Here is a 26,110-nt window from a genome sequence, read left to right as displayed (position 1 = left end):
CTGGCTCATCTTTTCCAGCAAAGCAGTTTGTTTAACTTCCATAATCAAGAACTTTTCCCACTTATCTCAGGAGCTTTTCCAAATGTTTTTTTTATCCCTCCTTAGTCCTCTCATTCTCCTCCTTCTATTTGCTTCAATAAGAACCTTGCCTCATATATTATAGGAAAAATGAAGCTATTTACAGAAAGTTTCCTCTTTCTTTTCCTCTTCTTATATCACAGTCACCTATTTCCACTATTTCTTCTTATACCCCTGTCTCCCATGAAAAACTCTTCTCCATATAAAGGCAATATATACTCTATGATAGTCTATCATGTCTTCTACAATAGATTTCCACCCCTATCCTCATCCATTCTCTTACCAATATTCAGTTTTTCTGTATATTAAATACTAGCTACTGCCTACAAACATGCTTATGTCTTCATCATCCAAACAACACTTTTCACTTGATCTGAGCATCCTACCAGCTATATAATCCTGTTTCTCTTCTCCCTTTGGTAGTTAATTTCCTTGGGAAAAACATTTTCTAGTGCTTCCATATCTTTTCCTTTCACTATCTTGAATCTCTGCTCTCTAATTTCATTCAATTGAAACTATTCTTTCCAAAGTTACCAATAATCTCATTTTAAAATTTATTTAAAAGCTTTTTAAATGTCAATTTAATTATACTTTCCATATAGTTTTCTTTCTCCTTCCTTTCTCTATCCCCACAACAAGAAAGGGGGAAAAGCATCTTATATAAATATGTATAGTCAAGCAAAACAAATTATTGAACTAGATGTGTATATATATATATATATATATATATATATATATATATATATAATATGAGTAAACACATATATGTATACTTGAACCTTCACTCTAAGTCTCTCATCATTTTCTACAATTATGATGGGTTATTGTATTGATCAAAGTTCCCAGGTCTTTCAAAATTGTCTACACAATAATGTTGTTATTGTGTACATTTTTCTCCTGGTTCTACTCTACTTTACATCAGTCCATGCAACTCTAACCAGGTTTCTCTGAAATGATATCCATCTTTTTTTTCCCCAAGCAGCATAGTAACATGCTATTACATTTATATGCTCTAATTTGTTCATTACTCAATTTTTACTTTTAATTTACTAAGAGATGCTATAAATATTTTTGACATGAGTCATTTTCTTCTTTCTTTGATTTCTGGAGAATAGACTTAGTAATGGTATTCCTGAGTCAAACAGCATCTACCAATCTAAAGAAAATAAGATAGTAACTTAGAATTGTTTTAAATTCTCTTTTAATGACTTTAAACATTTTTTTCAAATAGTTCTTGATAACTTAATTTTCTTTCTTTGAAAACTTCCTATTTATATTCTTTGACCATTTGTCAATTGGAGAATAGTTCTTATTCTTAGAAATTAAGAAATGAGGGGGCAACTAGGTGGTGCAGTGGATAGAGCACTGGCCCTGGAGGCAGAAGTATCTGAGTTCAAATCCAGTCTCAGACACTTAATAATTACCTAGCTGTGTGGCTTTGGGCAAGCCACTTAACCCCATTGCCTTGAAAAAACCTAAAAAAATTAAGAAATGAGACTTTTCTAAGAGAAACTTGCTGTAAAGATTTCCTCATTTTCTTGTTTCTCTTATAATTTTAACTGAGTTGGTTTTGTCATCCACAAATTTTTTAACTGTATGTAATCAAAATTGTCCTTTGTACTTCCTGTGAATTTCTGTATCTTTTATTTGGTAATGAATGCTTCCCATATCCACAGCACTACCTCACATCTTTGATGTTCCTCTAATTTGTTCATTATGGCACCTTTTATTTTTAAATCATATACACACATTTCGAGCTTGTCTTGGAAGAAATGTAAGATATTTTCCAATTTTCTCAACAGTTTTTATCAAATAGTGAATTTTTCTCACATAGTTGAATCTTAGTGTTTCTAAAATATTTTGTTACTATGCATAGTTTAACTCTTTATACTGTGAATCTAATCTGTTTCACTGACCAATTCCTTTATTTCTTATCCAGTGCTAATTTGATATTTATGATTATGGCTATCTAATGTAGTTTGAAATTTAGTATGATTATGCTCTCTTCCTTTAAAATTTTTTGTTAATTTCCTTGGTATTTTTGGTCCTTTATTCCTCCAGATGAATTTTTGGTATAATTTTTTTTCCTGTTTTTATGAAGTAATCATTTGGTCATTTGATTGAAATACCTTCATCTTTCTTCCACATTTTGTTAATTTAATTTGTCATATCTGATGGTCCATTTTTTTACTCCTTAGCCTTCTTGACCTCTGTGGTCTTTGACTCTGTTGATCACCCTTTATTTCTTGATAGTTTTTTTCCCCTCTAGGTTTTCTCTTGATTTTTCTTCTACCTCTCTGACTGCTTCCTCTTGGTCTTAGTTGGCTACAAATCTAGCTTGTACCAACCAAAACTTGTCCCCAGGATCTATCTTGCACCTTCTCTTCTACCTGGATTCAATTATCATCTCTATGCATATTGTTCTCAGATTTATTATTATTAATTTATATGATGACTACTGTCAGCCAATTACTATATTAAGCACTTTACAAATAATACCACATTTGATCCTCATAAGTCTATCATAGTTACCATCACCCTGTATTTCTGGTAGTGTATTGATCTATCTCCATCTCTATCTCTATCTCTATCTCTATCTCTATCTCTATCTCTATCTCTATCTCTATCTCTATCTCTATCTCTGTCTCTATCTCTATCTCTATCTCTATCTCTATCTCTATCATCTCTGTCTCTGTCTCTGTCTCTATCACTGTCTCTATCACTATCACTATCACTATCTATATCTACATCTATATCTATATCATCTATCTATATCCATGTCTATCTATGTCTATCTATGTCTATGTCTATGTCTATGTCTATGTCTATGTCTATGTCTATCTTTATCTCCTCTATCTCTATCTCTGTCTCCTCTATCTATCTTATAGATACAAAATGTTTCTCTGGTTCTGCTCATGAATTTCACTCAAAATCAGCTCAGGTTATTCTGAAATCTCATTCCTCCTGATTTCTTATAGAATAATAAGCATTCCCTCACATACAAATACCACCATTGTTTTACCATTCCCCAATGATGGACATTGCCTTGATTTCCCATTCTTTGCCACTTCATAAAGTGCTGCTATAAATGATTTTGTACATGTGAGTTTTTCTAATCTATATTGTGATCTCTCTGGGAAACAGACCTACCAATGGTATTGTTGGATCAAAGGGTATATACAGTTTTATTGTCTGTTGGACATAATAAGGAGTATGTATTTTAACATGTATGTATGTTTATGCATGTATCATTGTTCCATATTTTAAACAAATAGTCTGCCTTTACTAGGAATAAGGATTTCCAGGTAGCAAGGTGGTTAGATAGAGTACTTGACTCAGTATCAAGAAAGGCTGAGTTTTAAATTGTTACTACAAAACCTAATGTTGACTGACATAACCTGGTGATCTTGGGTAATTCAACCTTTTCTCAGTTTTCTTCTCTATACAATAGAGCTGATAATTGTATAGGATTCTTATAAAGATCAAATGAGGTGGCATGTGATAAGCTTTTTAATCATCATCATCATCACACCATTCAGACCTTATCAATTATGTCTGAGAGCTATTGTTTCAGAGGAACTTTGATGAAATAGGTAGAGAGTTGGTCTTTGAGTCAGGCAAATGAGTCTCTGTGCCACCTCTGACACATATTGGCTATGTGAGCAGGGATGACAATTAAACCTTTTAATGTTCTAAGTCAGAGATATCAAATACCAGGTATAAGTAGCTTTTAATAATCACCAGTGAAGACAGAACAAGATTAAAATGTAATTGGGAGACATTTAATAAAAGTTAAAAAAAAGTTATATTTGAAAACTTAGTCAATAAGAGCCCTACAGGAATCCTTGTGGTGGATCTCCCCTTTTTTTGCATTAATTTGACCCCACCCCCCACTCTAGGCAAGTTTTAAAGTATAGGCAAGTTTTAAAGTAGGGGTATCCTCTGCCTAAGAAAGTTTTTTCTATCACTGAAATCACAGATTAGCCTCAAGTAGTCTTTCACTGTTCCCAAGACAGGAATCTTAACTCTATCTCTAGAATACTGACTCCTTATTTGTAGGTAGGAACTCTGATTTACCTTTCTCTTGTTTGCCCTACAGCACCTGGTACTGAGTGGGCTACTCAGTGTTTAAATAAATATGTGCTGATAAAATGTGAGCATTTGAAATGTCTAAGGAAAACTAATTTTGAAAGATTCTAATTAATCAGTGTTTTTCAGAAGCCAAGTAAGGTTAAGCTTAGCCCTACCCCACAATTCTTCAGAATGAGTTTTTTTAAATTGGATGCTAAGATTGATGTTACAGGAAGAGAGCTGGTAATCCTCCTTATATCTGCCTTTTTTCATCTTTCTATCCTCCTCTTAAGAAAAACATAAACGGACTTCATTGGATTGAATTATTCCCTCTTTCAATCTCCCTTATCCTGCTCGAAGGAACACATGTTATTCAAGTTACTTTGGATAGGCAGTAAGGTTTTTTATTGTTTCATTTTATGAAAGTAATAATCATATGGTATATGCTGCAGCTGATACTAACAGAAGTCTGAACTTGACCAGAAAAAGTTTGATTGATCAAGTTTCTTCCCTTGTATTTAATTCTTTTTCACTTGAGTGTTGGATTTCATACTGTATACATGTTTCATTGTTCTTTTTTGTTGTATTTTTAATGCCATTTTTGACAATAATAATAATAAGAGCTACTAAGATTTATGTAGCATTTAAACTATGTAAAATGCTTTACATATATAATCTCATTTGATATTCATAGTAACACTTTGAGGTAGATACATATTTAAGAACAGATATTATTGCAAAGTCAAAGCAAAAGTCATAGTTCTTATTAAGCTCACTTCAATGACCATTATTGTCCATATTAGGGTGGGCACAGTAAAGCATTTCAAGGAACATTCAAGATCACCATGAAACTGGATCTGTTGCTTAGAAGTACAAAGGAAATGTCAAAAACACAAACAAAAAAAAACTATTGTTGCTACTAGCCTAATGAATCATTTCAAAATGAGCAAAGAAGTTCAAAGGGATTTCACTTTAAAAGGAAGGCAGAAGGGTGACTGATGATTCCTCTATACAATGTGGCATAGGCTTCTTGAAGTTGAAAGAATAGTGCCTCAAGGCCATTGCTATAAAAATGCTCAATATGAGCAATATTGAAGTACTGAAATTTAGTAAAAAGAAAATTTTTAATGATGAAATTCACTTATTTCATTCAATGCTCCTAAAAGAAGTGTATAATTATCCAGACTATAAAGTATTGCTCCCCCAAAATGTTTTAGGATTTTTAACTTTCACTAAACCTGGAAGTCTTGTCCTTAATGGGAAATTATGAACTTTGATAAAATATTGAGATACAAAGGAGCAGAAATTACACAGTCACAGGAACTTTCCCAGTTTGATTCCTGGTTCCCTACTATTTGGATAATTCTGCCACTATTAATGTGGTAATTCTAGAGTTAATATATGCCTATGAACACTGACGTTACTTGCCCCTCTCCCCCTTTACCTCTTTCCATCAGGGGGTGGTAGGATGATAGAAATTCAAAAATTTATGAGCTAGAAGGCAAAGTATTTAAATTTATAACCTTCTAAAGGGAAGAATGAAAAAAAGATGGAAAGAGGAATTTACTAAAGGGGAAAGGGAAAGGAAGTTTAGGAAAATTATCTCACATAATCAAAAAAGATGAGTTCAAAGCAAAACAGACTAATTAGGGATGTAAAAAATATAACTCTTTGAGGTAGAAAAGAATGTGAATTTCAGGGGAGTCTATAACTTGCAGAATGACTGTACAACATAATTTTGTGCTATAAGAAATATGAAGGGAATGATTTCAGAGCAAACTAGGAAGAATTTATATATACTGAATGCATGGTGAAATGAACAGGTCCAGGAGAATAAATCATACATTGACAACAATATGATGAAGACAAAAAGAACTTTGAGAGAAATTGAAATTCTGAAGTTTATAATGACCAATCATGATACAAGAGAAATAAAGATGAAACATGCTACTCACCTCCTCCTAGAGAAGTGAAGACAGTCAGTATAAAATGATATGTACATGTAAGTATATACACATAAATATATACATACATACATGCCTACATAGAGATGTTGGAGATGACTACTGTGGAAATTTGTTTTGCTTGACTATATATGTTGTAGGTTTTTAATAGGTTTTAATTTTTTTCCTTTTTGGGGTGAGGATTGGAGTAGCAGAGAGACAAGATTTATTTTCTGATTGAATTTTTTTTAAAAAGTAATATAGGAAGTAAGTTTAAATATATAAACAAATATACCAATCAGGATAAAATCATATCTTACCCTTAAGCATGAGTTCAATTTCATCACTTAGAAGTAAATTACTCCCCAGTTTTGCCAGGTATCCTAAACAAAAAGTCAAAATGAAAAGTTATCACTTAAAACTTATAAATGTTTCTATTACTGATTGCCTAAGTTCGGGTTTTCTTCAAAGACAAGTAACTCTAATCAGTCATTTATGAAGTGTCTACTATGTGTGAGGCACTGAACACTGGGGATATAAAGAAAGACAAAAGACAGTCCCTGTTCTTAAGGAGTTCACAATCTAATAGAGATAGCATGCAAACAACTATGGATATATAAGACATATATATATATATATATATATGTATGTATGTATGTATATGCATGCATATATCTGATAAATAGTCGACAAAGAAGATATTATAATTAAGTGAGATTGAGGAAAAGTTTTATAGAATTATAATATAACTGGCAATAAAGGAAGTCAGGGAAGGTAGGAGGCAGGCAGTGATTAGGATGAAGAGTATAGCATGTATAAGGAACAGTCAGTGAAAATGCCCAGATTTGAGAGATAGACTTGTTAGTGATGAAAGGTGAAAGAGAGAATGAGGATGACAGCTGCACTGTGAGCTTAGGGGTCTGGGAGGACGGTTGTTTTCCTAAAAATAATAATAATAATATGGAATTTTGGGAGAGGAGAAAGTTTATAAGGAAAGAATTATGAATTCACTTTTTGGATATGAAGAATTTATATCTATCTATTTCTATATCTATCTCTATCTCTCTCCCTCTCCCTCTTCCTCTCTCCTTCTCCCTCTTCCTCTCCCTATCTATATCTATAATATCCATATCCATATCATACCTATATCCATATCTTTATCTTTCTATATATCTATATCTATATCAGGACATTCAGTTCTAGATATCTAATAGGCGATGAGAGATCTGAGCTTAGAAATTATGTCTGGAAAGTAGATTTGAGAATCATCAGTTAATTAGATGGGAGCTGATGAGATCACTGAATAGAATAGAAGAGGAACCAGGATAATCCTGTGGGTCATACATGGTCAATGGATATGATCTGGATAAAGATCCAGCAAAACAGATGGAGAAGGAGCAGTCAGGTAAAAGGAATGCCACGAGGGGGAAATTTGGTGGTGCAGTAGATAGAGCACTGGCCCTGGAGTCAGGATGAACAGAGTTCAAATCGGGCCTTAGACACTTAATAATTAACTTAGCTGTGTGACCTTGAGCAAGTCACTTAACCCCCATTGTCTTGCAAAAACCTCCAAACAAAAACAAATAAAAGGAAAGCCATGAAAAAGTGATGCCCCAAAAACCTGGAGAGAAAAGACTATAAGGAAGAGGGTGATCAATAACATCAAAGGTTGCAGAGAGATTAAGAAGAATGAGTATTGGGAAAAGGTCACTGGGAAATTAAGAGATCATTAAAGACTTTGGAAAAGAGCAGTTTTTGTTGAATGATGAGATCAGAGACAAGACTACATAGGGTTAAGAAAAGAGTGAGGGAAGATAAAGTGGAGGTACCTATCATAAACAGCCTTTTTAAGTTATTTATAAGCACACAAGGCAAGAGAGATAAGGGATGATAGATACCAGAAGTGATTGAATCAAGTGAAAGTTTTCAGGATGGAGATGGATGGTGGAGGGATGTTTATAGGCAACAGGGAAACAGCCAGTAGAATGGGAGAGATTGAAGGTGAGAGATGGGGTGGAAAGGAACTACTTATGAATGGGGGGTGGTTGACCTTGGTAAGGAAAAGTGTCAACTTCTGATGTGAGACAGAAATAGAGGAGGAGATAGTGACAGAAGGCATCTATGTGAAGTGAGATAAAGAAGAGGGAGGAAGAGAGGTCTCAATGAATTGTCTCTTTGGTTTTTATGAAGCACAATTGTCATCTGAGTCAGAGTGGATGGAGAAGGAATCGCAGGAGATTGAGAAGGGATGAAAAAAAGTTTAGAAGAGCTGCTGTGGTAGTGTGTTAGTAAGAAGGTCTAAAAGGATCTAGCAGCAAGGGGAGACAAGTTGAGGTTAGGAAGATAAGAGGGAGAGAAGAGCTAGGAAGGAAGGAAGGAGGAAGGAGGGAAGGAAGGAATGAAGCAATTTAGAAAAATTTAGAAAAAAATATCAATGTTGTGCAATGTTCCTCCAAAACACAATGAAAGATAAATTTGGGAGTTCAGACAGATATCTCAAACCATTTCCTGTCTTTTCAGCTTGTATTTTATTGTTTTTTGTACTCTCATTGTCTGTTGGAGGAGCACTGCTGTGTCAGTGAGACTTTGATGTGGGCATCGTCACCGCAACCTTGCTCAAAGCAAAATTTCTCCAGGATCTGACTTTCCTTTCGTTTTTGTAGAAATAATCACTGAAATCATGGGAAGAATGGAAATTTCCAAAAAGAGAGACTAGGAAAAAAAGATCATATGGTGGTAGATTTAGCATTAGAAGATATCTTAGAGGCAATCTTGTCCAATGATTTCATTTTCATAGATAAGGGAACTTAACCCCAGAAAAGTTGCCACTATTCCAGGGTGACACAAGACTTGAAGTGACTGAGCTAGAATTTCAACCTAGGCCTCTGACTTCCTCTTACCCTAACACAGAAGACAGAAATTTGCTCAATACTTACCTTAGGACTTCATAAAGAAAGTGAGGGGTCATCAAAGAGAAAAGAAGGAGTAATTAGAGATATAGGAAAGCCGGAGTACTTGGCATTTCAGAAACCAAGAACTTCTGGATAGGGAAGTGGTAAAATGGGAAAGCCCAGCAGATGTCATTCCAAATAGTATGTTGTACCTTTTCTGGATCTGTTTTAAGGAGATAAAGATGATGAAAAATGAAGGTTGACACCTTGGATTGTTGTTTTTTGTTTTTATTTTTTACCTGTTAAAATGATTGCTGCTTTTCTTAAATAAGGTTTATTGCTCCTTAAAAATAGTAAAGATTTGTAAATAACCTCTGGAATGTAGTTTCCATAATTATTGAACTAGAAAGAGAGAAAAAACAGTCTCTAAATAAAGGGGAAAATTTCCTCCCCTTTCTCCCCTCTTTAGTTTTTAGATAAAATCTTCAGCAATAATAATACTAGATTTGAAATTAATATACTAAGATCCATTCTCTCATTTTTAGTCTATATGCTCCTTAACATTCATAACCTCCCTGTCCCAGTTTTCTTAAGTGGAAATAAGGTAGAACAATAACATTTATTCCATTTATAATTCAAAGGACTGTTATAAGGAACAAATGAAATAATGTAGGAAAATATTTTGAAACTACAAAACAATATTTGTTTGAATGATTATTATTATAACATCATCATCATGGAAATAATAGAAGTCAACATCTATTTTGTATCTATCTCCTTTGATCTTCATCAGTACCCTGTAATGTAGGTGCTAATATTATCATCCCTATTTTTCATTTAAAGAAACAGGTTGATAAGAAGTTTAATGACTTGCCCAGGATTTCAGGATAAATAAATATCTGAGGATGGATTTGAATCTGAGATTCCTCAATTTTCAGGTCAGTATTCTATCATTATAATAAGTACACAATATAGAAACTGGAGAACAGTCTGAAACTAGGGGGTTATTTAAAACATGAACTTTAGTCTTCCTTGACATTATCAGTCTTCACACTTGATGAAGTAGGTCAACTTCTATGTTGCAGTTTTAAATAACTATCACTCAATTTTCTTCACTCAAACCTTTTTTCCATTTACTCTCACTATCCTTTTCCTGTCTTTTCCCCTCAAGGGAATTAGGGTCTTTTTATTGGTGACAGTTGTGCTTCCCTACATTGGAGATAGTATAGGATTTTACCTTATCCTTCTATTCTCCAGCCAAAACAACAAATAGGGAGTTTATAGGGAGGGTACAGAGGTTCATGCTAGTGGAGAAAAGGTGAGGAGAAATCTATAAGTTTCCTTTCATAATTTTGACTGCAGTTGCCAACAACATCTTGTATTTTCCTTGCAAAAAATTTGCCTTCCCTTCCATTTTCACACATTTTTATCTCTTAGCCAAGCCCCAGTTAAAACCCAAAGAGTAACTTACAAGGCAGTTGCAGATGTTGAGTACAACTAGCTCAAAATTGTAAAATTCATCTTGAAGTAAAGGGAAAGATGACCACTTAAAATATGGAGCACAGATGTTTAATGTATATTTACATGCCTGTGAGGCAGAGGAGGGAAAAAAAATCAATGAGATATTCCATTTAGTTTACATCAATTTCTACTGCTCCTTTCATTTAATAAAATCATCAGTTTCTAACTTTTGGGAAAGCTCTCTCTTTATCTCCTAAAAGAACCAACAAAAAGTATTCATTTGTATTCTCCAATCTTTTTAGAATTCTTATTGGAGACTGTACATGGTGTTTCTCACCTGCCATTCTTGCTACCAAGGAGTCAGAGAACGCTGGATCTCTTGAGCTCTAGGGTGTTAAGTTATAGTGAGTGAAGTCAATTGGTTGTGTACAACCAAACTTAGCATCAAAATAATGAACCCCAAAAGCCTGGAGGGTTATGAAAGTACAGGGGCTAGGTTGTCTATGGGAGGAAATTGTCCAGAAAAAAATGGAGCAGATCAAAACTCCCATAATCAATTAATAATGGGATCAGGTCTGTGGTTACTATACTTGAAGCCTGGATGAGATTGGGAGACACAGATTCCAAAATAATATAAGAAAATTATTAAAATCATTTCTGCACCTTGTGTTCACTTTGTTGAGTTCTTTGTTAGAACTGAGCAGAGAAAACCTGGCTGGAGAAACCTGAACAGGATTTTTTAAACTTCTCTATATTCCAGTTTTTCCAGCTAGAGGGAGCTTGGGAGAAGATTTCACATGCAAGTGGTTCCCACAAAACACTAGCTTCCCAATACTAAGGAAACATCATGATAGATGGACTTACTTTGACGACTTTGATCTCTGTATCTTCCAAGAAAAGGACCAAAGGCACCAAGGATTTGAGAACAACAGGTTTTAGCATCCAAGTATATTGATTCATTTCATTGAGTAATTCACCAAAATGTCTAATGGCCATTGCTCGAATGCTTGGTATGGCCTGTAAAGTACAAAGAAGAAGATTTAACTTGAAACATTGTTTTAAAGACTTGCCCTTAATCAAGACTGACCTGAAGACCCAAATTTACAAAGAAGATATATCAGGGTGCCTACTACTTGCTTTATTTTATTTTATTGTTTTTGAAAGCCAATGGGGTTATGTGTCTTGTCCAAAGTCACAGAGGTAGGTAATTATTAAGTGTCTGAGGTCACATTTGAACTCATGTCCTCCTGACTCCAGGACCACTGCTCTATTCCCTGTGCCACCTAGCTGCTCCATTTTATTTTATCTTATTTTCTTTGCAATTACTTGCTTTTGAAAGGATTCCCTTTATATTACCTTAATTCTGAGGTTCTCAAACCTTTTAGTCATTACACTCTTTTCAAACAGTGTAAATGATCATCTCAGCAGCTCAATTCAGGACAAATTCATAACACTGAGAAGGGGTTCTTAATTTTAGAGTGTGTCACATCTCTTTGATAGTAAGTCTGTTTAAGCCTAAGAGACTCCTACTCAGAATAATGCTTTAAAAAGAAGAAATAAAACACTTAAGATTGGAAAAGAAGTGAGCTATATGGAACTGCAGTTATGAATTTTTTTTACAAAGTTTGTAGGACCTCAACTTATAGAACCTCTACCACACTTATAATTAGCACTTGCCATTTGCATTTATAAAAAGTTATTCAGATTTTTTTCATACTTTAAGGTTTACTGAGCTCCATCTGACAAGAATCTTATGGGATAGATAGCATATGTATTGCTATCTTCAATTTAAAGAAAAGGAAAGGTGTGGCTCTGAGAGGTTAAGTAATTTGTCTAGGGTCACACAATTAAAAAGGATGTGAAGAATTTGAACCCAGGTAAGCTGATTCCATAACCAGTAATCTTTCTAACATGACATGCTGCCTCTCAACATGATTTACTTTTTTTTAATAAAAGCTGTATTGATGCATTTTGTCTTCATATTTATTCATTTACAGAAACACTTTTCTTCTATTTAAGCCTTCTGTTGTAACAGAAAAAAAGTACAATTTTTGTAGAGGTTATATCTGAAAATAAATATATTTAAAAGATCATAGATTTAAAAACAGGAGGGACCTTGAAGTTCAATTTATATTTTTACGAGTGTGGAAACTGAGGTCCAAAAATTAAAGATTTGCCCAAAATCACATAGAATTTAAGTAGCAGAATTGAGTCAAGGACCCCCTTTCTCTAAAACTAGGAATCTTTCCACTGTATCATGCTACTCTTCATTGTGCTGGGTCAACTCTTACCTCTCCCCCATCCACATACATTTCTTTGCTATGAAGAGGGAGTTATATCTTTCTGTCCTGGAATCTTTATTAGTTTTTCAATCATCAATCAATCAATAAACATTTATTAAGCATCAACTATATGCTAAACACTATGCTATATGCTGTGGATACAAAAAGAAGCAATTATAATGCACAAAAATTCAGTCTACATATAACATTTTTTTTTCCTGGAACATAATCAATATATAAAATATGGGCAACCTCTTCAAACAAAGGATAGGGAACATTTCTAGAAAATTCTAATCTAGAAAATCTAGAAAATTCTAGAAATTCAGAAGAATGTTACCTGAATGAATCATGCCTATATCTACGGATGAAGTTGCTTATACAAAAGGATTCACCCTGAAAGTCTGAATTATGGAATTACAACCAAATTCTAAAATTCCTCTCTCTTTCTCGGAATACTCCATTTTGGGATTTGGCAACAAGTGCTAATATCTGTTATTGTGTGTTATAATATGGAACACAATAGTCTAAGGAATACTTGCATCTCTTAAAGTAATGATAGAGAATAGGGTTTCTAGAAAAAAAATGAATGCAAAATTATCAGGCAGATTTTAGTCTTTCAAAGTGATCCCTTCTATCTCAAACATTAATAGGATACAATTGAGTGATACCTGAACTCAGAAAACCTGGGTTCAAATCCTAACTTTTATACTATTCATATGGCATGGATCAAGTTATTTAAACTCTTGTCTGTTTTTACATCCACAGAAGGTGGAGAACATTTACCTGGGGTGAGAGTGGAGTAGCATTGTGAAAATCATATAAGATGAATGAATGAGTGAATGAATGAATGATTTAAGTGCTTACTGTGTTTAAAACAAGGAGCAAAGCACTGGGTTATAGATGGAAAAGACACCCTTCTCTTCCTTCTCCAAATATGAAGGAGGTTTCAGCTGCAAATCAGATGGAAAAATTCCATTGTATTAGGGAGCTGTGACAAAGCAGATATTAATACATTTTTTCTTCTCATTATTTATTATCTATTCCCAGAGTTCTTTATTTCAAGATGCTGCGCTATAGCCACCAAAGCCAGAGGGAAGATGGCAGTCTAGGAGTTGGGGAGAGTTTGCCTTGCCTATCACAAGTCATCTGCTCTCAGTTCTTCAGGATCCCTACTAGTTTGGCTTTATTATGCATGGTAATTGGTGAAGATGGCTTTTTCAGGAAGAATTACTTCCCTGGATGATATTTGGTAGGGAAAGGATGGAATAGAACAAGCAGTCTGAGAAGTAGGGCCATCCCCAGGGCTCCTATACCTATCTGACTGTTGGCAGTTGGGTAGTAATTGTTGCTAGTAGTGACAAGGGATGCGGGTCCCATTCCACTGTTATTTCTCCCTTCAATAATGACTTGGAGACCTGGGTTAGAAGCAGGACTGGTTGGAGTTTTTTCAGGGCATAGGGAGATTGCTAATCCCAAAGCTAATCTCAAGGGTTCAGGATTCTGGACTATCATTATTAGTGTTTAAAAGGAGCTTGTAAATCAGGTGGTGCTGGTGGTTTGACACGTTTCTGACACATTTTTCTTTTTATCTCTCCTTTTACGGTACTTTGTCGTTTCAGCAAAACTTTCTTGCCTGTATGTGCCAGTTGGTTGTCAATTGGATTAGAAATATTCCCTGTAATGGGGTGCTTCAGTAGAGGGAGTCAAGATGGTAGAGAGAGCCAGGAAGCTGGCAGAAGTCTCCCCAGTTTCCCTTGGAAACAATGTTAAATCAAACTTCTAAAAGAATTCTTCATTAATAGACTCCATAAGGAGATGTAGTGAAACAATTTTCCAACTCAGGAGAACATAGAAGGATCTGGGGAAAGATCTGTCTCAGTTGGGTAAAAGGGGAGTGGAGGCCAGCACAGATATCCGGGCAAGCCAGTAGGAGATTCATAGCTACAGCATAGATTAGCTATGGAGGCTCCATGGTCCTGGTTCAGCAGTTCAGTGCCAGAGCAGGCCAGCTCTGAGGCCTCTAGCCCCAGCACAACTGGCAAACTGGACAGCCCTGGAACTCAGGGTGGAACACCTATGATTAGGAGGGGTCACCTTGCAAGTACCGCAGGTACCAGCACAGAAAGACAGTGACTAGACTCCTGGATTCCTGGACTCCAAGAAATTTGGGACATCACCTTTTGTGACCTAGAAGCAGAACTCAACTTTAAAAAATGGGCAAGAAAGAGAAAAGAGCATCGACCATAAGAAAGCTATGATGGTGACAGGAAAATTCCAAATGCAAACTCAGAAGAGGACAATTTTGTCAAAATGCTTATATGCAGAGCCTCAAAGGGGAATATTACTTGATCTCAAGTTCAAAAAGCCTTGATAGAAAGAACTCAAAAAGAATTTTAGAAATCAAATTAGAAAGGCAGAAGAACAATTGGAATAAGAAATAACCAAGAGATAGTCAACAGACTTTCTTAGAAAAGAAAGGACAAAGACTGACTGAAGAAAACAACTGCTTAAAAATAAAATTGACAAAATGGGAAAATAATCCACTGAAGAAAATAATTTCTTACAAATTAAGATTGGGCAAATGTAAAAAGAGGTATAAAATCTACCTAAAGAAAATAATTCCTTAAAAATTAGAATTGGGCAAGTGGAAGTTAATGGCTCGATGAGACATAAAGAATCATGAGTAGGTCAAGCTAATATAATTCTACCTAAATTAATCTACTTATTCAGTTTTATACCAATCAAACTACCAAAATGATTTTCTAGAGTTAGGAAAAAAGTAGTAACAAATTCATCTGGAAGAACAAATGGTCAAAAATATCAAGAGAATTAACAAAAAAAAAAATTCAAGGAAAGTGACCTAGCCATATCAGATCTAAAAAAAATTATAAAGCAACAATCATCTAAACCGTTTGATAATGGCTAAGAAACAAAGTGATGAATCAGTGGAATACTTTAGATACATAAGATAGAGTGGTCAGTGACTATAGTTATCTACTTTTTGAAAAGCTCAAAGATTCCAGCTTCCAGGATAAGAGCTCACTATTCTACAAAAATTGCTTGGAAAATGGATGGAGCACTGGGTCTAGAATCAGAAAAATTCATTTTCCTGAGTTCAGATTTGGTCCTAGACACTTACTAGCTATGTAACCCTGGGCAAGTCACTTAACCCTGTATGCCTCAGTTTCCTCACTTGTAAAATGAACTGGAGAAAGAAATGGCAAACTACTCCAGTATCTTTATCAAGAAAATATCAGATATATAGCTTTCAGAAAATATGCAGATATATAATGAGAGCTATCATACTTCAAATTTGTGAAATACTTTTTCAGATATAATCTCATTTTATCCTATCAAGAACCCTATGATAGGCATGTCTCTTATCTATCAGTAAACATTTATTAAATTCTAGTCTCTGTACTAAATACTGGGGATATAAGTAAAAATAAAAGATAGTTCCTGCCCTGAAGGATTTCTCAGGCTAATGAAGCAAAAAACATACAAATGAATATAAGAGTTATATGCAATCTTATAGGAATTAACAAATGGAAGGCATTGAAATTAAGATGGGTAGACTTCCTGACAAAGGTAAGATTTTATTTGGGACTTAAAGACAACTGAGGAAGTCAGTCTTCAGAGCTAAAGACAAAGAGGGTTCCAGGCATGGAAGATGACCAGAGATATTGCCAAAAACCAAGAGGTGGAGGGTCTTGTTCAAGGAACAGCTAGGAGACCAGAGTCAATGAATTGAAGAGTACAGGGAGTAAGACATAAGAAGATTGGAAAGGTAAGAGGAGACTAAACGATAAAAGCCTTTGAATACCAAAGAGAGAGTTTTGTATTTGCTCTTAGAAGTAATAGAAAACTACTAGTATCTTTTGGGTGATATGATCGAACCTGTATTTTAGGAAAATCATTTTGGTAACAGAATGGAGGGTGGATTGGAGTGGGGAGAGACATGAGGCAGGCAGATCCACCAGTAGACTATTGCTATAATCCAGGTGTGAGGTGATGAGGACCTACACTTAAAGTTGTGGCATTGTAATAGGAGAGAAGATGATGGATTCAAGAGGTTCCAAAGGTAAAGATCAACAGGTCTTGGCAACAGTTTGGATATGGGGGGATGGGATGAGAGATAGTGAGGAGTCCAGGGTGATTATTAAATTAAAAGCCTGAGGGGCTGGGAGGAGGGTTTTGTTCTCTATAGTTACAGGGAAGGAAGGAGTCAGGGGAAGATTTACAAAGATATGTTAGACATAATGAGTTAAGGACGTCTTGTTGGACCTCCAGTTTCAGATGTTTAAAAGGCAGGTGGAGATGAGAAATTATAAGTCAGCGGAATGGGGGGGGAATAATTATATTTGAGAATCATCAGAACGGAGTTGGTAAGTAAATCCATGGGAACTGATGAAGTCATCAATGACGTAATATAGAGGGAGAAGAGACAAGTATCTAGGACATATCCGGAGGAACATTTCTTAGAGATTGTGAGCCCAAGGAGAATCCAAAAAAGGAGAAAGAGAATGATCAGATAGGAGGAAAAATCAAGACAGAGGGGGTGTTCACAACAATCCTGCAAGCTCATGTTTATACCCATGATGTCCAAATGAAGATACTGAGGAAATCAAAAGTTGTGACTTTTCCTAGGATCACAAAGGCAGAAAGCATATGAGGCTAGATTTGAATTTGAGTTTCATTCTTCCTAACTTGAGATCAACTGCTGTATTCACTGTCCCACACATATGTGGCAATGTCTCTGAGGAAAGTGATTATATTCACAGAGCACTTTTTTATTGTTTTCCAAACCACTGTTGATCACATTTTAGAATTTTATACAAGTAGGCATCCCCCAGTAATGATTATCACAGTTCTCATTTATGAAAAATGTGTTTTGTCACCTAGATTGTATTGAATATTCCTAAAGAGTATCTTACTTTAAGAAAATCTGATTTACAAAATATTTAATTTAGAAAGTGACTGTTTAATAGAAAACAATTCTCTGCTTTACCAAAGAATTCTCTAGATGATTCTTTCAAGCAGCAAGTACCTCCACAGCTTTGAAGTGAGAATGTCATTTATTAAAAAAAATATGCCATATCAATCCTCCATCAAAGGAATTATTCCATGAAACGAGGCAGTCAAAATGCAGGTGCCAATACCCTATTGAAGGGTCTTGTATAATGGAAAGAACACTAGCTCCAGAGTCGGATGACTTTACTTCTATAGGTCTCAATTTCCCTATCTATAAAATGAGTGGAAAGGACCAGAAAATGCCTAAGGTCTCTTCTATCTCTATAATTCTAGATGTCAGTATTATATTTCCCCTAAAATAAAAATGAAGACTGTTTAGTTCATTGATTCGATTTCTTAAAAAATCTTGTTTTATTTAAGAGAAGACATCATTCTCCATCTTCATATTATCTTCAATTCTCTTTCCCATGTTTGGGCTGTTTCATTCAAACAACTGAATTTTACTGAATGGTTCTTTGAAATCTCTGGGCTACAGCATTCTCTAGGAAATTCTCTAGGAAAGCAGTGCTTCAAGGTTGAATCAGAAAGTTCTGGGTTATATAATGCCCCCCTCCCACCAGCCTCATTAATTCCTCCCTTGTATGGAGGTGCCACACTCACATGGTCCATGAGAGGGAAGTAGCTGGAAGCAATGTTGACACATAGTAAAGAGTACGTCACTTTATCCATCCCAGCGAGAAGCCATCGGAGGGTGTTCATGGCCTGTATTGTGACAGTTTTGTCTTTGGAGGAAAAGGAATCCACTATGCAACATATTAAGTCTTTGACATTCGAAACCTGTGTAAGAGAACCGGCAAATAAGACATTCCTTCATCCTATTGGCAAACAGAAGGAAAATTGCTTATTAGTGGCAAACACTAGAAACCAGGGGAAATGATAGGTATTAAAAGGAGTATTTTATATAGTATCTATCATTTGCCGGGCACTTTTCTTTTTACAATTATTATGTCCTATGATCTTCAAAACACTCCTGAGAGGTAGATGATGCTATTATATCCATTTTATAGATCAAGAAACTGAGGCAATTAGAGGTAAGTGAGCTGCCCAAGGTCACATAGCCAATAACTACCTGAGGCAGAAGGCAAACTCAGGTCTTTTCAACTCTAGGACTATCACTCTATCTACTTCTGCATTAGTAGTCTTTAGGCAGGAAGGACTTCAGAGGTCATATGATTATTCTCCTTGATCCAAGGAAAGTAACTTTCAAACTTGGAGTGAGTGTCACTGTTGCTGGATCCTTCTATACTATGCATCTATGGGTACCACTGACAGGTCTGCAAAGCAGCAGAGCTCTGTTGGAATCAGCTCTAACAGTTAAATTTTTACTATACACACATATTTCAGAAACTGACCATTTCTATAAATCAGAATTTTATTTATCCATTTATTTTTTTTGGTGATTAACCATAAGAAAAGGTTAACAATGAAGCCTAAACTTAAAAGTGTGTATGTATCCATTCCCCACTTCCTTCCCAGCCTGCCCCCACCCTCTACCCACTAGAAACCAAGTTTTTTTTTATTATTCCTGTATTGAAAAGAAAATATGCATTTATTGAGCACTGCTATGTTAAACTATGACTATGCCAAACATTTTACAAATATTCTCTCCTTTGCTCTTCACAATAACACTCTCATCAATAGCAATGGGTGGTATTGGTATACTCATTTTATAGTTAAGGAAACCAAGGAAGGAAGAGTTAAGGTGACTTGTCCTGACATACAGACTCAGAACTTCCTGGTGTGGGTCCCAGTTCTCTACCCATCAGGTTTATTGCTCTATTGCTTGAGCTCAGAGGAAGTACAAAAGGTTCAACTAATGAAACATTATCAGATGCAGATCTGGTAACTATCATTTATATGATTTGTTAAGGTTTGTACCCATGATTTCCTTTGGCCCTCACAACATTCCTGCCTATATGCAAAGACATAGAAAATAAGAGAATAAAGGGGGGGGGGTGAGGAGAGAAAGGATAAAAGGGAGATGACTTGAAGAGAATTTTTCCAACCCCCTCGTTTTCAGGTGAAGAAACTGAAACCAAGGAGCTTAAGGAACTTTCCCAAGGACTGAAACCAGATCGTCCATCTCTAAGTCTACTGATCTTTCTGCTGTCACACCACCCCCATTCTAAGAGAAAGAAGGAGAGGAAAGGGCATTTCGTCTCTTCTATTTTTTAAGGTTACAGTCTGAAGAGGAAAGAGCTGGCCCAAGTCAAAAGCAGAGCTACTCAAAATGTCCAAGCCCCTCAGCAATGGGGTCTCGGGCTTGATAGTGAGGCCCAATTGCAAATAAATAACTAGATAGATAGGTGAAAGATGCTAGGTATATGTAGACAGTTATAAAAAAGGTTGAGAGATAAAAGATGTATATGTGATAAATGTGTGTAGATAGATGATAGGTATTTGTAGACATAAAAATGATAGAGAAAAGAGATGTAAATGTGTGTTAGCTACATGAAAGATGCTAGGTATAGGTAGACAGATATGAAAACAATAGATAAAAATATATATGTATAGATAAATGATAGATGTATATAGAGATAAAATCTAGACTGATTTCTTTCCCAGTATTAACAAATGGAGCAGATTCCATGCTGTGTTAATGAGAATATTAAAAGAAGTTTGAGTGAGATAGATTTGGATTTTGTTAAAAAAAGTTTTAAAAGGCTTCCAAAAATAAAATATTTTTGTTTTTTTTTCTAGTATAGCTTTTATAAGGCATACTGTTGGGCAAGAATTAGTTAGATTACCACCTCTCAGTTCTAGGAACTGCTCTTTAGAAAGGACTGACAAAATGAAACCCTTACTAAAGCTTGACTTCACTTTGTACCTTTTTTGGTATGCCCCAGTGCTTAGCATAGTAGATAGTACTTTGCTTAGAAAATAGTGTTTAATTTCTAATTGATCTAAGGAAAAGAATAATAGATTCAGATTTGTTGTTGACAGATTAAAAAAATAAGACACACATATGTACGATCAGGCCAACCTTATTAATAACTGATGCCATAGTGGAAATCTTCTGGAGACTCAGTTTGGAAACTGTAGGGTTTGGATCATTTACCCACTTTCTGAAAAGTGACAAAAATTCTTCTGGGAATGGATCCTTAAAAAAGTTATTCAGAAGCTAATAAAAAAAGGCGAGAAGAGGAAAGAAAAGGAAAATTATAACCAGAGCAAAGGTTTTAACTGTTGTTATTGTTCGTATTCTTGTTTAGTCATAGCCAATTCTAGACAATCCCATTTGGGATTTTCTTGGTAAAGATAACACAACAACAGCCACCTATGTTAAACTAGCTCATAATTTAGATCATAGATTTAGAGCTGGAAGAGATCTCATAGTCAACTAGGTCATCCCCGTAGCCCACCACAGACAGAATTCTACTTATAGCCAAAAGAAATTACATTGAAGCTAAAAGAGATTACCATTTCTTCTTTCAGTGAATTTTACATATGAGGAACTGAGGCAAGCAATGTTAGGTGTCTTGCCCATGGTTATACTGCTAGGTGAGTGTCTGAGATCAGATTTGAACTCAGGAAGATGAGTCTTCCTGCCTCCAGGTTGGGCATTCTATCTACTTCAATGCTAGTTGTTAAAACGATGGGAACTGTTTTCCAAATCTCAAATGAGAAGCAGTCGAATAAAGAACATTTCTTTTGAAATTCCTTTTCTTTTGGAAATTCAGGCTGTTGAAGATTTTTAAATTATGATCATTGCAACATATATATATATACTTAGGAACTACTCCTGAGTGTGAAGAGTCAATACTTCATGGCATTCATTGCCACTGCTTACCACCATCTAATGTAAGCTTCTGCCTAAGCTCTGTGGATGGTCAAATGTGAACAAAAGAAATAGGCAGCTATTGAGCTCAAAAACTTCACTGAGGAAAATAGGTAATGACTGGAGGAAGGATCATACCCTAATCCACACATCAGGGAGAGTGCAGACATGCTGGGAAAATTGTAACTCTGTTCTTATCTTGAAGAAAGGATTGCATCACCATCTCCTCCCCAACAATAAATACTTGTGCTTAACTAGATAATAATCTACATAGAATGATAAGACCATAGATTTAGAGCTAGAAGAGACTTCACAATCATCTAGGTCACCCCCCCCCCCATCGCCACAGACACAATTTTATAGATATGCTATAGGAGATTACATCAAGGCTTTTTTTTTAAAGATATCTCTTTAATTGCTGTCCACAAGGGAGATCTTTTCCTTTTATGCGATTTCTAATTTCTTAAACTCTTGAAAACTAAAAGAGATTACTTTGAGGCTAAAAGAGATTCCATGATTTACTTAAATTTATAAACTTTATCCATCACCCAAGTTGCCATGGTGGGATAATAGAAAGAACACCAGCTTTGGAATTAGATCCCACCTCTTACACTCACTACCTTTGTGACCTTGGGCAAGTTGCTTAATTTTGAGTCTCAATCTCTTCATTGGTAAAATGAGGTAGTTAGGTTAGATGTTACCGAGGACTCTTCTAGGTGTAGAGGTATGATTTGGATATGGACAAGATATCTGAAAACGCGAATGCCCATAGCCTCTAAGGGAAGCTTACCTCAATGAGGAAGATAACTGTGGTGACACTGTCCTCTGTCCTCCTGGGACCTTCCAAAGAGAGTTTATAGAGGTAATGTAATGTCTCAGGAAGTTGGGGGAAATTATACTCACTGAGAGTTCTGTGAAGGAGAATGTGGATTTCCTATTAGGAAGAGGTAGATTTTAACAGATACCACACAAAGCTCAAAGATAATACCTCCCCCATCCTGGCCTACCTAGATATAAAAGGGACTAATTCAAGAATGGCTGTGAGTCTAAGCCTCAATCTTAGAAAGTTCTCTGTACTAGGATTGCTGGAAATTATATAAAGCCTGGGTACCCTAGTACATTTGCTATCATATTGATTTTCTTATTCCCTCCCGATGGCTTTCAATCTGTCATGATAGAGAGAGAATGCACCAAAAGGTCATAGTTCTATAAATTAATGAAGTAAATCAATCATGCAAAATATTTTGCAAGTATAAAGTATTATACAAATGAGTTATTTAACTCCATACTACAAGCATTAAGCCCTTTTATGGTAATAGATGAGCACTGGGGACACAATGACAAAAATAAAAATATTCTTGCCTTCAAGTACTTTGATTCAATTGGGAAGAATAAGAAAGGGGTTGGATAGAAACAATATATATTTAGAAAGATATTTTAAAACTATGTGCAGAATAATACAATCTTTGGGAGGTTGATATTTGTCCTTCATTTTCAAAGACCATGACATCAGTAAGGTGATGCCATGACATGCAAGTGAATTAGTTTCTATGGTGGAGGGCTGTACAAAGTTACCAGCTCCACTCTTTCACTCTTTTCTCCAGGGCTATCTGGATCTAGTGCCCAGATATGGATCAGGACAATTGGAGGGGGTCCTGGGAGACCAAGTGGGAGACTTTGGTCTTTTAAAACTAGACCTTGCCCAGGTCACAGTTCCCATGGAGGGGGAACTAATAACTAGGGGGAACCAGAGAAAAACTTGCCATTAGAAGAAATCTTGAACGAAGCCTTAGAAGGAACCTAGGATTCAAAGTTGTGGGTGAGAAGGAAGGCAGTTTTGGCCATGGGGAGAATGGGAGAAGCCAATCCCAAGGAACAGTTGGAGATGGAATGTCATATGTGGGGAATCAAGCAGGCTTAATTTGACTTCAGTGTAGAGTCTAAAGGACAATAATCTGAAATCAGTTTGGAAAAATATTCTAAAGACAATGTGGGGCTTTAAGTACCAAACATATAAGTTTGTCCCAGAGGTCTTCTTAGGTAGGAGGCAAAACCAATGGTAAAACCAATACTTTGTAATATTAATGATGTCAGTTGTATAGAAGAAGGATTGGAGAAGGAAAATGCTGAATTTGAGGAGTTTAATCAGAATATTATTTCAATAGTCCAGGCAAGAGGTGATGGGGGTCTAAGCCAGGTGAGAAAAGAGGACAGAGGCAAGTGATTGTTTTAGAAAAGACCTATACTTTGATGTAAAGGGTGGGAGGAGAGTGAAGAGTTAAGAGTTAAAGATGATTAAAAAGATTATCAACCTGGGATGCTGGAAGGATAAAGCCTTTGCTAGAAACAGTGAATTGGAAGAGGGTTGGTTTTATAGGGTGAAATAATCTATTCCATTTTGAACATATTAAATTTCAGATGTCTGTGGAATATACAGGTGGAGATTTCTAGCAGTAAATTGATGATATAGGAGAGAAAAATAAAGTTTGTATATATAGATCCAGAGGCATTTACCTAGATGTGATAATTAAACTCATGGATGCTGATGACATCACCAAGACAGTAAAAATAATTTTTTTCAATTTACTCCTTATCCTCTACCAAATTTATCTGATTTATAAAGTCAGGTTATTATTAAATTTACTGAAACAGACATTGATGAAAATCCAAATCTGAAGAATCATATCATCTAGTAACCAGACTTGTCTGGAGATATGCTCTAAACATTCCCTGCCATACCCAGACCCTTGTGGGGAAATAAATAAAGTTAGAAGTTAAGGTGGAGCTAATAAAAGGAAGGATGTGGTTATTTATCCTAAATAAAACTGTTTTTCTAACATATTTGCATATTTTAATCTTTTGAGGGTCCATGACATCATTATGTGTCTGCTACTACCACATTAACTAATGCTCACACTCCTAAGTAAATGGATTCCCTATGACTAAAAACAAAAGCAAAACACTCATTGATTTTTGTGTTATGAACCCCTTTGGATACTGAGCAAACTTGAATGAAGTGGGGGAATTCCTAATAATTATCTTGTTTTATCTTGAGGTAGCTGAATGGTTCAATGGGTAAAGTTTCAGACCTGGTCTCAAGGAAGATTTGAGTTCAAATGTAGTCACAGATATATTAGTGCAGTAGACATAAGTAAGCCATTTCAACTCTGTTTAAACAGTAACTTCATCTGTAAAATGGGAATAAGAGTATCTCCTTGCCATGGTTATTATTAAATATCAAATGAGATAATACTAAAATATTTATCACAGTGTAATGCACATAGTAAACATTACATTAAATATTATTTTGTCCTTTATTTTCGAAGACCACCATGACATCAGGAAGATGATGCCATGAACACATTAATGGGATTTGAGGGAGAGGGGCAGTGCTAATCACCAGCTTCACTTTCTCCTTTAGAGCTATCTGAGTCCAGTGGCTATATGTATATATATATATCTGACAACTGGAGATGGCTCTGGATGCCAGGCAATCAGGGTTAAGTAACTTGCCCAAGGTCACATAACTAGTAACTCTCAGAGACTGGATTTGAACTCCTGTCCTCCTGATTCAAGGCCAGTGCTCTATCTATTGCATTATCTAGCTATTACTATTATTAATCTTCCTATAAACTGAATGGTAATTTTTCCATGCTTCATGTCTCCTGCCCCCCCCCAAACCTCCCACCTTAGGAAGTTTCTTCTCTATCCTAGATCTCAAGAATTAGAGGTGAAAATATCTACTTCTATATATGGGCAGGGAATATTTCTACTATTTTATTGTCTTGCTTTTTAAAAATCACTTCATTTATGTTTTAATTAAATGTTTTGGCTATTGAATTTGAAATTTTTGAGAATAAAGGAGGATTAGACTATGATTTTTTTTATTGAATGCCACAAATAATCAAAGTTAATTGATGAAAAACCATCAAGGGGTTTCAAAACAAAAGTTTGCAAAGAGGGATTTTAGGAGTGCATTTGTCATATCCACTTTTGTATACTGTTTTAGGATTTGAAAACATTATACTCCCAACAACTTGAGGTAGTTGACTTAAGTGTTGACTCTTTCAGATGAAATTACTAGCTCTCATAATAAATTAGTATTAGCTCTATATTCATACAGATAGTAAATATTGGAGCTTAGACTAGAACTAAAATATGACACAAATTCTAGTGTTCATGTCATGGCATCAATCATGGAACAATTATGTACTAGTCCCAGCAAGTTACATATGGAAATGACCTCAAATAATTCCTATCTTCATTATTCCCTTTCCCTTCCTAGTAACCAAATTAGGAGGGAAGGATCTATCATTGCTCTCCTCCATCTTCAAATTTCTCAACCATAAATAAGGGAAGTTCAACATAATGATATCTAAGAAAGTCTCTTATTCTGTAAACGAAGACAAAACAAATTTCATTTAAAAGGTTTGCAAATATTGAGGCAGATATCAACCATGATTTCTTGGGGACAAGGAGGACTATGTCCTAATACCATTCATGATTCTTTTGTATGAGATAATTTGCTCCATTTTACCTCTCCCTATCCAATTATATAATCAACTCAACTTCAAG

The 26,110-nt window shown here is 35.3% G+C and overlaps 1 protein-coding gene across 2 annotated transcripts in view; it reads right to left on the bottom strand.

Annotated features, from left to right (window-relative positions):
- MROH9 (maestro heat like repeat family member 9) overlaps positions 1-26,110 on the bottom strand; it is a 76,120-nt gene that overhangs the window by 2,052 nt on the left and 47,958 nt on the right. Inside the window, exons 14-20 of one of the 2 annotated variants that reach the window (XM_074221987.1) lie at positions 22,326-22,446; positions 20,741-20,878; positions 18,358-18,534; positions 11,309-11,461; positions 10,455-10,571; positions 9,283-9,385; positions 6,413-6,475 (exon numbers count right to left, since the gene is read on the bottom strand). In XM_074221987.1, coding sequence (XP_074078088.1) covers positions 6,413-6,475; positions 9,283-9,385; positions 10,455-10,571; positions 11,309-11,461; positions 18,358-18,534; positions 20,741-20,878; positions 22,326-22,446 — 872 coding nt within the window. The remainder of the gene's footprint in view (positions 1-6,412; positions 6,476-9,282; positions 9,386-10,454; positions 10,572-11,308; positions 11,462-18,357; positions 18,535-20,740; positions 20,879-22,325; positions 22,447-26,110) is intronic. The other variant, XM_074221988.1, reaches the window with a different exon arrangement.

This window comes from Macrotis lagotis, chromosome 2, assembly GCF_037893015.1.
Source record: "Macrotis lagotis isolate mMagLag1 chromosome 2, bilby.v1.9.chrom.fasta, whole genome shotgun sequence".
Classification (NCBI taxonomy): domain Eukaryota; kingdom Metazoa; phylum Chordata; class Mammalia; order Peramelemorphia; family Peramelidae; genus Macrotis; species Macrotis lagotis.
This window is presented reverse-complemented; position numbering and strand designations above follow the sequence as displayed.